This window comes from Gopherus flavomarginatus, chromosome 14 (assembly GCF_025201925.1).
Source record: "Gopherus flavomarginatus isolate rGopFla2 chromosome 14, rGopFla2.mat.asm, whole genome shotgun sequence".
Lineage (NCBI taxonomy): Eukaryota > Metazoa > Chordata > Testudines > Testudinidae > Gopherus > Gopherus flavomarginatus.
Window position 1 is genome coordinate 6,521,641 of NC_066630.1, and position 15,521 is coordinate 6,537,161.

Genomic DNA, 15,521 nt, shown 5'->3' on the forward strand with positions numbered 1-15,521 from the left:
CTTTGAACAGGGCAGTGGTCCCATTTAGCACGCAGCACAAGTGGCCATCCCTTTGAGAAGGGCAATGGCTCTTGTTAAACAACTTAAGGGGCCCTCCCTTTGAGAAGGGCAGTGGCCCTGGTAAACAACTTAATAGCCAGGGCAGGGCGGCCACAGGAGGAGAACAAAAACAAAATGGAGTATGGGGACAGCTGTAAGAAACAAAATGGAATAGGAGGATAGCTATAACAGACAGCCTAGAGTAGAGAGAGGATGATTCAGTGGTTAGGGCACAAGCCTAGGATCTGGGAGACCTGAGTTCCATTACCTGCTTGCCAGACAGCCTGTGTGACCTTGGACACGTCACTAAGGCCCAGATTCTCAAAGGTATTTGGGCTCCTAGCTTCCATTGATTTTGCTGGGGTCTGAGTATTACACTGACTTGTTCCTCAGTTTCTTATCTGTAAAATGGGGATAACAGCACTGGGATGCTGTGAGAATAAGGTGGTTAAGACACTATGGGGATTGGGGTCAGATAAGTAACTTAGAGAAGGAAATAATAACTTTGTCACAGCAGAACCAACTTACTGGGGGGATTGATGGGAACAAATTCATTATGTAGGAGCACGTACAATTTCCTGGGGTGGGGACACTTGTTAGCCTGGCTGTTCTCAGCCTTTGGGGAAATGCCATCTAGGCAAATAGTCCAGTGCCAAGATTTTTCAGAATGCTGAGCTATCTTGTCTTCTGTCTGCACAGCAGTGAAATCCTACCATGCAGAGCGTCGTCTGGCCTGTGAAATTCTTTTGAATCTAGACTGCCTTCCGCCCACCCCAGTCCATTCTGTGGGAATATCTGGTTATGAGCAGATTACCTGTATCTGAGATTCTTCTCTTCCCCTCCTCCCCCAACCCAGCGCTGGCAGCCATGCACTGAGACCAGCTGATAAACTCTCTTCCTTCCCCCTGCAGGGGGTGGTCGTGATTGAAAGCAACTCTGAAATTGACTATCCTCTTCAACTTTGCAGGGCTACCCTGCCGCGTCACCAGCCACTCAGTTTGTCCCATCTGTTCTGAACAAGTCTCCACATACAGGTTGGGCCTTGGTGCTGTATCCCAGGTGCAAGGGGGTGATGCAGGCAGCTCCAGGGGCATGTGCTGCTGGGATTTGGGTGGGACCTTTTAATTGACAAGCAGGGGGGTGCTGCTGTGGAACTGGGCATTGCCAGGGTGGAGGAAACTTGTTAGTCAGCTGCAGCGGTACAGGTGTCTGAGCTTTTGGCATCAGCTATGTTCCGTAGTGTCCTGAAGCATGATTTCCGTTCCTTGCTGCAGGGAGATCCCAATATCCCAGCTGGCCAGCAGACAGTGGAGATCGACCTGGCGCACCCCATCCAGCTCCCTGACATCGAGAACCTGTGCAACTTCAATGAGCTCTCCCGCATTGTCCTGGAGGTGCAGGAGCAGGTGCGCCGGGAGCAGCAAGAGGAGGAGGAAGGGCAGGACGAAGAGGAGGGCGGCTCCCGACAGGGCGACTCGCAGCAAGTGGAGCAGCCTGTGCAGAGGGACGATGCTGGGGCTGAGGGGACTGAGGCTGCAGGGGTAGCAGCAGCTCAGGAGTCGGCGCTGACCTCGCAGCCTTTTGTGCTGCCCGTGGGAGTCATATCAAGGAACGAGGATTATCCCCGGACCTGCCGGATGTGGTAAATGAATGTTGTTAATCAGCCTTTCCTACACACCCTGTCCCACGCAGGCAGCTGAGACCTGCTCAGGAAAGAGGCTCCGTTATTAGCACTGCTCTCTCATCGCTCCTCCCCTGTCCAGACGGGACATCCAACCTGAACCCAAGGGGAAAATATAGGGGCGAAAACCCCTAGAGCCTTTCTGCACTGACCCCGAAGCATGTGCTGTGATCTTCACCCCCCTGCCCCAGCGCTCAGTCCGAGCTTACCTTCTCTCATCAGTACTCCGTCCTCTGTAACTCCATCTAGTGCGATCTCCTTTGCTCCTTTTACCTCCTGGCAGATAGCGAGCGGTGGGAGAGGGGTTGTGTCCCTATCTCATCTCTCCTGCAGATCCTGCCCCGATGGTGCCCTGGGGCATAATCCCTCCTGTATTTTCCCATTATTGTTCTGATTCTCCGTGAGCCACTTGCTCCTTTTCTCCCTGTTTCTCAGGATCCTCCCTAGCTGGGTCCTACCTGTGCATCACACTTGTCTCCTGAGACCATGGGAATGTGCTGCCCTTTCCCGCTGACTGCTTCAGGGCTTATGCGCTTTGGGCCCAATCCTGCAAGGTGCTCAGCACCCTCAGTGAATGGGAGCTGTGGGGATGCAGAGCACCTTGCTGCATGATTGAGCCTTTTATTTTCGGATAGTGCGGGTGCCATCTTCAGTGAGGCACGTTGCTAAATGAAGGGATGGGGGAAAGAGTCTGGATCTAAACAGAAATGACCCTCAGCCAAACATCCTGTGCTAACTAACTCGCAGCGGGTCGTTCCAGCAATCCACAAAGGCCCGTTTCCAAGCTAGAAGCAACATGCTGTTCAGATGTGCCCTCCCCACTGCGTGCCAAGGGCTTTGCTCTGAACTTTACCCGCCTTTCCTCCACAGCCAGAGTGTGGCCTGGTTACACACGTCTCATGCCCCAGGCCTATCAGCCTTTGTTTAGTCTGGTTTGATCCTTGAAACTGAAGTCAAATCCTTGTGTGCATAGCTGCAGGGATGTTAGGTTAGCTCCCATGTACCAATCTTTAGCTGAGGCCTTGGCTACACTGGCACTTTACAGCGCTGCAACTTTCGCGCTCAGGGGTGTGAAAAAACACCCCCCTGAGCGCTGCAAGATACAGCGCTGTAAAGCCGCAGTGTAATCAGTGCCGCAGTGCTGGGAGCGCGGCTCCCAGCGCTGCAAGCTACACCCATAGAGGATGTGGTTTACGTGCAGCGCTGGGAGAGCTCTCTCCCAGCGCTGGCGCTCTGACCACGCTCACAGAAATTTCAAGTGTAGCCATACCCTCAGATACTGTAGCTGCACTTAAAGGAGCAGGTGAGTGTTTGTAGCATTGTTCTCATGCTTGTGAAGATGGAGGCAATGGCACTTTCTGCTGCAGGGCATGAGCTGATTGCTTCAAAGTCAGCAGGTAAAACTCCCCCCTTTGTGCAGCATGGCATATCTACTCAAGTGCATTCTGGGGTCGTTTGATTTTCCTCTGAACCATCAGGTCCTAGACGCCGGTGGCTTGTCTAGATGGACCTCAGGTTTGCTCTGGTACAGTAAATTCATCTTAAACTGCCACAGTGATGCAGTCAGAGGCTTTTTCATGTTGTTCTTTTCTCTGCTTTTCTCTCCCTCTCTGTAGTTTTTATGGCACGGGGCTCATTGCCGGACACGGCTTCACCAGCCCTGAGCGAACGCCGGGCATCTTCATTCTCTTCGATGATGATCGTTTTGGGTTCATCTGGCTGGAGCTGAAATCCTTCAGCCTCTACAGCCGGATCAAGGTCTCTTTCCAGAATGCCGAGGCGCCATCCCGAGAGGCCTTTGATGAAATGCTCAAAAACATTCAGTCGATGACGACTTGACAGGCGGCCCCTTGTGGACAGAGGGGGGATTGCGAAGAAGGCTTCTGCTCTCTCCTGCCAAGGACAGAACCCCTGCCTGTGGTACCTCTGAACAAAAGCATGCACTTTTCAATAAGGCCTTTTTGCCAAAATCTACACATCCCTGTTAGAATATAAACAGAATCCCCACGCTGCTCCCTGGCAGTACTTTCTATATAGTCTGCGACACCAGTCTGCATAGTGGAAGGGAACCTGCACAGGAGGGAAATGAGCATGCTCGCATTTTTAAAAGAATGTATCAGAGCAAAATTCCTTAGAGGCCAACATTGAGGAACATGTAAATAATCTATATAGGAGATATAATGTATACGTGCTCTCTGCTCTAGCCATTGGCAGATCCCTGCAGAAGGCAAACCCTTCAGCGAAGTGTCATGTTCAATCTTTCCTGCAACCGGCCCAATCTAATAATTTGAAGACTTGATCACCCCCAAAAACCCAACATCCCCACCTGCCAATTTATTGCGTGGCTCAAAAGTGACTAATTGTGTTTTGCCCCCCTCCAAGGCCCTTCCTCATAATGCAGCCTTGATGGAAAAACAGACCCGAGGTAGCTCTGCCCTTGATTTGGGAATTAAAGTGGGATTCAACAGTAAGAGAGGGGATTTCCACTGCAAACAGCTCCACTGGTACTCTCATGCTGTCTCCCAAAGCTCACTGCCCCCATGACCCTCTTGGACTGTAGTCTGAATCTGACTAGAAGCCAAGCGGGAATCATAGCTACCTTTATAGGGACCAGTATGGAACTCCAGACAAAACCAGTTCAGATTGGAGGAGAAACTTCTGCAGTTTTAGCTCATTTTAAATGGATCTTTTAAAAGACTTTTTTAAAGTTCTCATTTTAAAGAACTAAAAATCCTCTAAATATGGTAAACTACTGACCTTCACACTTGCTGGATGACAGCCGCTGTGAAATGTAATTTCTGACTAGGCCAGTGCCTGTGATGTGGTATTTCCCCCTGTGCAGCGTAAAGGAAGCTGTTGTTCATTCTGATGCCTCTCAATGGCTTTTCTGACACTTCCCGGGGAACATTTGTTTATTTTTCAGTGGCCTCTGTAGACGTCTGTCTCTGGCTTCCCCATCCCTGTACTGCAGGGTTCTTGTATTCTTTCCCCTACCTAATACGGATTTCTCTTCCAGTGACACCATCTCAGAAAGCTTTTGCACTGAATTTCCCTTAGCTACTCTTAACATAGCTATCTGAGCGCTATTGGAAGGTGCAGGTAGGTGGGAAGAAGTCCAGAATTCCAACTATCATCTTCTATCTGGCAGAGTTCTGCTTCAAAAGCAAAGGAGCTGCTTGCCTCAGAAACCCGGTAGGTGACTGTAGGTCAGGCAGTAGCTAACTGTGCAGCAGAAGGATTATGGTTCGGGCTCTATGTCTGTTATCCACCGTATCACAAGTTTTCCAGACACTTTTGTTTTCATTAGTCTTGAGTAGGAAGAGACGCAGGAATCCCCAGCTGAACGAAGAAGGAGTCAAGGTGTAATGTATCAGGGGAACTGCCTTCCTTTTCCAGTTTCCTCCATCTCTTTGACCTGAGTCTGGGATCAGGGGCTGGGAGAACCGCAGCCATGAGGCAGCTAATGGATAACTCTGGGCCTTTCTAATATCTCTCCTGCTATTTATCACTTGTCAGCTATTATAGAAGCAATTTCCCAACAGTTTCTTTTGGGGGCAGATTGTGGGGGTTGAGGGGCGGAGGAAAGGCTTGACTCCAAGTGAAATCTGCGTTCTTTGTCCTAATCCCTTTTGGAGAAGAGGAAGACTGTTAAAGATTGCATCTTTCAGCTCCCATGAGGGCGCCTCCATTGGTGGGACGACACCTTGTCTCGCAAGTTCTCCCTCTTTCCACCTTTGACAGTGGAGTGGGATGATTTTGTGCTGCTTTCGAGGGAAAGACTCACTTCTTGGCTGATTTCACTGATAACTGCAACAGGAGGGGATAAGTTTCCTGTTTTGTTGCTGCTGCTCCGACTTCAGCCTTCATGTCATTCCCTTCCTGAGCTGCATGTGAACAGTGTCCCTCAGTGCCTCAGAGCAGCAGGTTGTGTCACTCACAGGACTAATCCCTATCATATCAAGTTGCATGAATCTATATGGATCAGAAAGCAATTCTGGGAACTTCTTCCCTTCCTACCCAATCATCCCTAACGTGAACCATACCAAGGTATACATCAGAGTGAGAGGGCCTCTGGAATGTTAGTACTGTTCATTTGAGCCTGCCTCGTTTGTGTAGCTTATCCAACGTAGCTCTTTACATGGGGGAGGGGCTATGCCTCTTTCTACCCCAGCAGGAGGGAGAATTTGCTTTCTTCTCACACCATTGCTAAGGCTGTGGAATGCTGGCAGGGTGTTTATTTCTCTGGTCACTGGTCCGTGGGCACAGGCTAAAACCAGCTTCTCAACCTTAGCTCTTAAATTTCCTTTTTGCCATTCACACCAGACGCTCAGAGCTGCACCTGTGCAAATGCACAAGCAAAAAGGAGCACTGGCTATTGCAGGTGCAATTGTGCAGGCTAATTAGGTGTCCTGCGGGTGTGAGTTGCCTGGTGGGCATGTGAGCAGCCAGTTTCAGGTCTAATTTCTAAGGCAAAAATGTGTCCATAACTGCCCTAATTTACATAAGCAAATCAAAAATCTGGCCTTTAAAGTTTTGACAGACTCTCCTAAATTGTTTCTACAGTAGCACTTAAAAATGAACCTGCATTTAATACAATATGGACACTTGACTTGAGAGACTCATGACTCCAGTGGTGTTGTTCCATCAATCATGTAAATACAAACATAGACCCTTACATTGACTTGGTAGCTGATCTCAGAGTAGAACAAATCTCTCATGCATTCTTACCCAGATGGGGGAATGTGTGAAGATAACATGTACACTAAGATTTATTAAAATAATGTTATGGGTTGTGATTGCCGTTTAGACTGCCCTGTATTTCTGAGTCTGGCTGCGGAGTGGGGTGGTGGAGTAACCCTGCATTTGTTACCTGTGGCCCTCAGACATCATGCAGTGGGAAACTGGGGGTCTTTTCACAAATATAGTCTCAATGCTTGTGTTTGAATCCTTTTCTTAGGCTGTCAGCACCTGCCCAGCAGTGTCTGATCTCCAGACTGGTGCAATGCCCCCACTTGGAGCGTGTCTCTCCATAATATTTTAATGGCAGCTTTCAAGTTCTTCCATGGATGCCCTTTGAACTCTAGATGTGCTTGGCAGGATGGCTAGCTCCTCACCCAGTGAGAGGGCTGTGCAGAGATCTGCATATGCCGCAGCTGCTTTTCAGAGACTTTCAGAAGCTCCTCTCATTTATAGGATGCCCGACTAACTTCAGTGTCAGAATGTACCAGACTGAACTGCTGGTACATCGTGGTTTTTATTCTTTTGCTGGAGAATAGACAGTGACTGGAATCTGGGCTAATGCCAAAAAAAGGCCTTCAGGCTTGTGACATTTCAGAAGCGAATTCCTTTCGTCTGGCCCTGTGTGAATGGAAAGTTGGCAGAGGTCTGAAGCCATGGAAACTGGTACTTCACCTCTGGGGAGCAGTGGCCTTCCACGCTACAGTATGTATAGGGGCCTTTGGATCAAGGTGTATCCATGTTTTGCAGGGGAAGGTAGAATAAAGAAAAGCTGCTGTGAAGAGTTTGACCCAACAGCTTTCAGAGTCAGGCTGCAGAAGGGCAGAGTGAGAGAGAGGAGTGGCACTTAGTAGATGTAAGCTATACAAAAAAGAAAAACATCAGGTTCAGCGGTGCAGTCTCATTGGTGGAGTGGTAATTTTAAGCAGTGTCTTGACAGCGTGCACAAGTAATAGTGTCCGAGGTCTAGTCTGGCTGTACTAATTCATGCAGGCTGTGACATGCCCTGGAGAGTGAGATTTTATATCATGTGCCCTGCTAGCCTCCTGAGCCCTACTGGCAACGTAGCCTTTGACAAATCAAGATATTTTTTCCCCTGGAGAATGCCACTTACTGCAAAAGGGGCCCAGCAAGACCCTCTGCTTGTGTGAAAGCTGAGTGTGGGAAGCTACCACAGAACAAGCCTGTTGCACCTGGCAGCCTAAGTTTCTCTAGTGAGAGCTTTATGCAGCGGGATTCCCTTGCCAACTTTCAGTGGAGGCGGGTGACACCTGGGTTGGCAAAACTGATGTGTGACCGCTGGCGTAGTCACAAGTAAATGGACTTTACCCCCCTTCTTGTTTGGGAAATATGGAGTTTAGGTTATTTACCCACTTTTTTTGCCGTACGCCACTGTGTGTAACGATGCATCCAGCGCCAATTATAGCAGTTTCTAGTGCTGATGCATTTGAGGATAGACATCAATACAGAGTTACTGTAGCGCTCTTCAGAATGAGCCCTCCCTTTTGTAATGTACACTTCCGGTCTGCCCAAAAGTGAATGCCACTGATGAAGCTAGGGTGGCTGAGTGATGGAGGTGTTTGTATCACTGTGAAATCTTAAAGCTGCGGATAGGGTTGATCCCTGACAACAGTTTTTACAACAATAGGAAAACAGCATCACTCCTGGTGGGGGAAGCTTCTTGCTAGGGATCATCTCCCTAGTGTTACAGTGCCTGCATCATAGCAAAGCAGCGGGACTGAAATGATGATGCTTGCGCAGACCCATCACTTGCAGATGGAGTATGGTCTGTTGTGTCCCTGAATACTGGGGTGTGAAACCCCTATTTAAATGATGGCATAACCGCTCTACTGTAGGTCAGCTTGAAAAACTTACTGGTCTCTCCACCTGACCTGATCACTGGGAGGTGGGGAAATAGATAGTCTTATTCCAAGCTCTCCTCCTGTTCAGTAGACCCCTTGCTTTTAGTTCAAATCAAGGTGATCTTTCACCCAGCATTAACAGGAGTTTGCACCAGTCTAGTTCCTCCAAGCCAATGATCTCCAAGCATTTTATCGAAAGCCGTTACAAGCCCTCTGTGCTCAGGGGACCAATCCAAAGCCCATTGGAGTTGATGAAAAGACTCCCATGGACTTCGGTGGGTTTTGGCTTATGCACAGAATGCTTGCAGGATTGAGCCCTCTCTGAGTGGCTCCAAATGCCTCCGCTAATCCTCTGCTTCACCTGCGGGGAGCTTGTATAAAAGCAGGGTTGGCTGTTGTGGCTGTTAGCACGGGAGACCTTCTCAAGGTTGTCTGAATCTGCAGCGGGGGAAGTGAGCGTGTTCCATGTTTGTACAGTGCCCAGCATGGTGGGGTCCTGCTCCATGACTGGGGCTCCTAGATACTGTGATAATCCCAATAACCATCTGTGCTACAGAGGCATAGTGAAAGCTGGAGTGTGGAAGTGTGTGGTTGTGGGAAGAGGTTTTCTCTAAATAGCAATGATGTGTAGCATAAGTCCATTTCAAGTGTGTGGAATCCTGTCCCTTGACATTGGGAGGTTGATGGGCCCCTTTTATGGGTTAGTTGAAGAATTGTCATTGGGCAGGAGGTGGTACCATGTTTCCAGGCTCTTGTGTTCCTCTGGGGTGAAGGCGCTTGTCTTTTGGAGGAGCAATTACCAGGGAGAGGTCTGCGTGTCTGAGCTGGCCCAAGATGAGGAGCCTTGTGGTGGAGTTTGCATCTTCTAGGGTGCGACAGAGTTCCCACCTCTTTGGGGGCATCTCTGTTTCCCAGTGTTCATGCACTGTCCTACGAGTGGTGCTTGCACGGCAACACCTGTTAGGAGGCTGAGCCTTGGTCTACACTAGGGGAGGGATCGATCTAAGTTACGCAACTATGCCACTTGAATAACGTAGCTGAAGTTGACGTACTTAGATCGACTTACCTTGGGGTCTTCACCGCGGTGAGTCGACTGCTGCCGCTCCCCTGTTGACTCCGCCTGTGACTCTCACGGTGGTGGAGAACAGGAGTCGACAGGGAGAGCGCTCGGGGGTTGATTTATCGTGTCCACGGACAGGAAATAGACTCCGGCTGGTCAGTCTGTTGGTCTAGGAATGCTCTGCTGGCAGTAGCACCAGGGAATACAAAAACCAAACCCCTGCAATCTGCACTGCAATCTGCACTGCAACCTAACCTAGCAGCTGCCAGACAAACTATGGCTCAGCATCCTCTAACAAGTGTTTCCATACAAGCATGCTTAGGACAGTGCATGAACATTAGGAAACAGAGATGCCGATGAAGCAGCTGGAAACTCTGTCACATCCTTGGAGACTTTCCTGAATGTGGATTTATTTCTAGCTCAGTGTCATATCCAGCAAACTTCATAGAGTCTGTAACAACCAGTAGGATGTCCATGTGTTGGGCTGGAATTTTTTTAGCTGTAAACTGCTGTGACTTGACAGGACTCTCCACTGGTACAGAAGGTTTTTGGTAGTCCAGACAGACTTGTAAAGTTCTGTTTACTTAGGGAGAATACAAATGTGTAGTTTTAGGTATCCACTTTTGCCGTGTGGTTGCTGTATGTTTCTAACAGTGTGGCTGCAGCAATTCTGGCACAAGGTATTAAGGGAAGGGATGCAGCTCATTAAGAAACCATAACTGGGAAAGAAGGTAACTTTATAGAAGACTTGCTGTGGAGAAGTGAACAGCTGGAGAAAAATGAAACAGGCTCAATGTTCACTTGTACCAGATGACTCTTTTAATTTAAGTAGCTTTTTTTAATTTAAAACTGATCACTGAGCATAATGCAACTGCTGGCTTCACGTGTTGAAACAGGGCTGTTTGATCTCAGATTGCTAGCTTAGAAGATAATATATAATTTTGTGTGTATAGACGACTACTCACATGGCCAAACTTCTTTCGTTGTGTCCAGCTGCCACAGGATTGCATGTTGGTCTTTGTGGTTCAGGGCAGATAAACAGTGGAACGTACAAGTTTCTTGAGATCAATAGAAGAATGAGGTAACTTATGTAAATGTGAGTGCGACTGATTTTTGTGTGTGTATGCTAAATTAAAATTATGTAATTATGTGTGGTTTTTTAAATTTGGGTTGCATTCTAATTTTCAATCTTGATAAAGAAAAAAGCACTTAAATTAGTTGTGTTCATTTGCTTTGTCAAAGCAATATGCCCTTTGTTGGTTGCTTTTCCCCCTTCCTTCCCCTAAATAGTTTTTCCCCTATTCCTATGTGTATCCTTCATTAACAATTTCATATGGCACAGATTGCAGTCTCCACCTGGCCTTTCAGAGAGAGGTTTGTATCTGGTGTCAATACCATTGTCGTCTTAAGTGTTTGTAAAGTGCCATGTGCATCCATGACACCATATAAATAACAGCCAGCTATCTGCCTTCTACAAATGGTAGCAGAGAGAGGAAAGGTGAACTTTCTTTCTGAAATGCCACTTGATCCTCCATTTCTGGCACTTAAACATCTTATGCTACAAACATTAACATGGAAAATCAGAACTGCAGTTTAAACAATGCACCTGTCCCAGTTTGTGTCCTTTTGGGGGGGGGCAGAGGGGGATTTTTTCCTCTGCTTGTATTTGGTTTGGGGAGGAAAGGAGTGGTTCTGCAAAAAAAAAAAAAAAAAAAGTGATTTTGCAGCACTTGCCCACTGCATCTCAGGTGTCGGATAGCAAGCTGTGTGAACAAAGTGTGTGTGTGACTTTTACACCGATCATGATTACCCAAGGAGCCTTTTCCAATTTAAAATAATAAAAATGAAAGCTTTGTGAACTTAGTCATGTCTGTTTTTTCCATAGAAATGTGGCTGTGAACTTTCAGACCTTTAAATGTGCAGAATGCATGTTACCCCAATGTCTGTATTTCCCCTGGACTCAGATGAGGGGTGGAGCAGTTGATGCAAGGGGATCCATAAAATTTGTTCAATGCCTAAACTTTTAAGAGTGACTACTAATTTTATTTGGGTATCTAGTTTGAGATATCTTTTTAAAGGCACCTAATTTTCAGAGGATAGGTTATCAGCACTTTGAATGGGGCCTGATTTTCAAAAGGTGCCATAAGCATCCAAAACTCTGGAAGATGTAAGTCTACAGTATGTATTTTGGTTTGGTATTAAAAGTTGCTCTTTAGAAAGAGCTTTAAAATGGCAAGAGTTATAGGACTAAACATGGACCTCTGCCTTGCCAAGGAAATACAGTGGGGGTGGTAGCACTATTATATAAAGCTTAAGACTAGCATACTATTTAACTGCTAACTATTTTCCCCCAAGTGCTCTAATATCCACATGCATACTCCAATTATCTTGAAATTTGCGTTGCCTCATTGAGACTCCTGGGATTTGTGATTCAAATTTGGGCGTATTTGAGCAGAGTGCCAAGTTACCATCCCCCTAAATTGCATGACATCAACATTTTACCATTCTTCTATCTTTTCGCACCTACTGGGGCAAAAACCAGGCTTTGGATCCTTGCCACACTGATATCATCCACTCAGGTTTGACCTCAGCTGATTTCCAGAGCTTAATGCTATTTTGGGGAAGCAACATTTCAAAGTCATTCAGAACAAAATTGGACTCTCCAGTGGGGCTCAGGCTAAGCTGACGTATTAATCATGTGCTTGTCTGCAGCAGGACAGGAGCTCCACTGCAAGCCAGAATGTTGGCAGGTAGCTTGATGTCAGAGTAAGTGGGTAGCTTAAGGTGACAGGCTGTGGCCCTTGAACCTGAGTCATGCTCACATACAGTTCGAGTCCTGCCTGGGGCAGCTTTCTGAGAGCATGTTGTGCACACAGGTTACATTCTGCAGGGCCGCCTTTGGTAGGCTGACTAGATAACCAGTGTAAAGAATTGGGACAGAGGGTGGGAGGTAATAGGTGCCTATATAAGAAAAAGCCCCCAAAATTGGGACTGTCCCTATAAAATCAGGACATCTGGTCACCTTGTTCTTTGGGGAGTTTTGCCGCAAGAGCAAAGCTTCTGGTTTAAGGGACGATAATTTAAAACATATGTAGTAGTGATGCAAGTCGTAGTGATGGGGTCGTTTAATCCAGGGGTTCCTCAGATACAGGGTGCCCAATAAGGAACGGTGTTCAATTTTCAAATGGCTCTCAAATCCATGTGCATGGGGGAAATTGTCTTGAAAACTGGTATTCAACAACAAGGGTAGGACAGAGTTTGTGGCAAAAATGTGGGGTCATTTGGTCAAGGGGTGACTTCAATACAGTCTCCCAACAACGAATTGCTCGTTACATTTTCTGATTCTTAAACTATTTTTGATGCAGAGCTATGGAAAAATCTGATCCTCTGGCCCTCATGAAATTGTCATGAACTTCCCCTGCAATCACCTACTGATTGACTAGTTTGGAAGTGTTTCAAGTGATGCCACTCTAAGAGGTTTAGCACCTCTGTTTAGACAGTTTGCCTCTGAAAGCTATTGTTTTCTCATGGTCCTTGCTGACTGACTCACTGAGTAGTATATTCACATGGTATCTTAGCGGAGCAAGCACTGCCCTTGAATAGAAGGGCCATGAGTTCAGATTCTCTCCTCTAGAGTTGAGCCTTTCTCTTGGTGTTTGGGGCCACCATGAAAGTCCCTTGGAAATGGTGAATGGTGTGTTACTCCCAATGCCATCCCCACATCCTGTCCTGGGCAGTACTGTTCTGGATATTTAGCCAGGATGAGTCCTGGCCATGATCGATCAGTTCTCTACCCCTGAAATGTTTTCTGAATGGTTGCAAAGTCTGGGCTGCAATGTGGCTCCTGCTCTCCCGGCCCTGAAAGTATGATAACTCTCAAGCTGGGGTGGGACTTGTCAAAGTTCGATCTATGTGAATTGCCGAAAGGAGACACTTCACACAGGGGCTAGTGCAGATATTCCAGATTCCATTGGGCGGTTCTTTGAGCTTAATTGGTCTCCTAGAGAGACCCTGCTCAGTGGGACCTGAACGTGCCTCGGGCCAGGCTGGACTCCACTGGCCTGCGGCCTTTCCAGTTGAGTAATAGAAGTAAGTGGTGGTATCTCCCAAACTCCAGCCACTTGTGACACCAAAATGAGCCATCTCTTGCTGTGCCCCTCCCTTCTTCCTTGCCACGAGGAATGGACTAGTGATGTCAACATTTAAATGATCCTCATTAGGCCTGATTTGCTGCTACTTTGAGACGATGGACCAGCTCACACTGCTCAGAGGTTGGGGATGGTGCTGGGTGAGCTACAGACAGAGAAATGCATGCAGCCTGCCCCCTGAGCCATCTGCCCAAGAATGGAGAACGTGGCTTCGGTCCAGACATGAACTTCCAGCACAGACAGGTTCCTTTGGTCAGACCTGGCAACCACTCAAGGTCCCTTACAGGCTTACATTTCTGTGACATATTGTGTTTTTATTTTCCGCCTGTCAAACGTATAAAAGCTTTTGGAGATGTGATTTACTACCGGCCATTGCCATGAAAGAAAACGGCCCCCACGTGTACAGTTGTAGATGAAGTAACTATAGGGAGAGAGCCAAAGGGTTCAGGTTTTTCTATGGGAAGATGGTTGCTATCGACACAACAGCGTTCCACATTGGCTTGGTGGCTCCCTAAGCATTAGACCTCAGTGTCTTATGGGCAGCCAGCTGCATTATTTTGTTTGGGCTGGTTCTTTCTATTTGTCTCATCTCTGTCATACAAATTCTTTGTTGCTTTCTGAAGCCCACAATTCAAGAAGGATGTTGATTGATTGGAGAGGGTTCAGAGAAGAGCCACTAGAATTAAAGGATTAGAAAACCTGCCTTCTAGTGATAACCTAAATTTGTTGATCTCTTTGAGCCTAACAAAGAGAAGCATAAGGGGTGATTTGATCAGTCTTTAAGTATCAACATAGGGAACAAGTACTTAATAATGGGCTCTTCAATTTAGCAGAGAAAGTCTAACACCATCCAATGGCTGGAAATTGAAGCGAGACAAATTCAGACTGGAAATAAAGTGTAATTTTTTTTACCAGTGAGGATAATTAACCATTGGAACACTTTTATCAAGGGTTGTGGTGGATTCTCGATCACTGACCATTTTAAAACCAAGATAGGATGTTTTTTATTAAAAGATCTGCTCTGGGAATTGTTTTTGGGGAATTCTCTGGCCTGTGCTAAACGGGCTCAGGCTGGACGATCCCTTCTAGCCTTGGGGTCTATGAATTCTGAACCTGAGCCTGGATTCCTTCTTCATGGAGCAGGCCCAGAGGCATCGGTTGGAGCATCTGAATAAGGCTGACAGGAGTGGGGCTCTTTCTTATGAATACACCATTTATAAGTCCCAGTGTGAGCTACCCCGAATTCTGGCCATGATGAGTGATGCAGGTACCTAGGGGGCAGATACAGGTAGCATCGGCCTTTCCTCTCCCAGAGATTTTTACCAGAACAAGACTCAAAATGGGGAATTTGCTCCTGTTCTGAGACACAACTCATCCTCTCCAACCAGTTTTAAGGGCCATGGGGAGGTTTTGTTCACATAGTGCAAAAAGCCCCTAGGCTTTGCAGTGGGTTGGTTCTGGATGTAAGCACAGCAGATCTGGGTTGTGAAAGCACCAGAATCCACTAGAGCAGGTTAGAAAATGGGGAGAGCATTTAAAAAAAAAACCCTCATAATGGCAGTAAAGCCTGAGGATTCGCTGCCTCTCGGGATGGTGCACACTGAGCTGTTCCCCTCATGGGTTTCAATGACTTCCACAGGGGCTCGTGAAGAGCTTTCAAGACCAGGAATTGAGGTCAGTGAACTTCGTGTTTTTTTCTGCCCCAAGGGTTGATAGCGCCTTTCCTCTGCGTTAGCGATGGGCTACCTCAGGGGAAGAAAAGCCACGTGTAGCCTGAGGGATGCTTTCAACCCAGAGCCACAGAGACCCAAGCAAGGCTCTTGACCTAGGTCCTGAGACAGAACGTTCCCTGGAAGCAAACTCTGCGTGGACCTAGTGGAAGAGGTGGAGAGGCTGGCAGAGTGGAGGCAGAAGAAGAAGGGGCCTCAGAAGGAGAACTGCCTTGGTTGTGTCGTCATCCTCTTTGGTAGAATGCAACTTGCGCTCAACTTCTC

General features: G+C 47.4%; 1 protein-coding gene across 6 annotated transcripts in view; it reads left to right on the forward strand.

The window, feature by feature from the left end:
- The window catches only part of FBXO31 (F-box protein 31), a 41,208-nt gene extending 35,668 nt beyond the window's left edge, over positions 1–5,540 (forward strand). For all 6 annotated transcript variants that reach the window (XM_050923348.1, XM_050923349.1, XM_050923350.1 and 3 more), the window contains 2 exons: positions 1,314–1,681; positions 3,337–5,540. In XM_050923348.1, the coding sequence (XP_050779305.1) occupies positions 1,314–1,681; positions 3,337–3,559 (591 nt within the window). In that variant the 3' untranslated portion in view covers positions 3,560–5,540. The remainder of the gene's footprint in view (positions 1–1,313; positions 1,682–3,336) is intronic.
- The last annotated feature ends 9,981 nt before the right edge of the window (positions 5,541–15,521 follow it).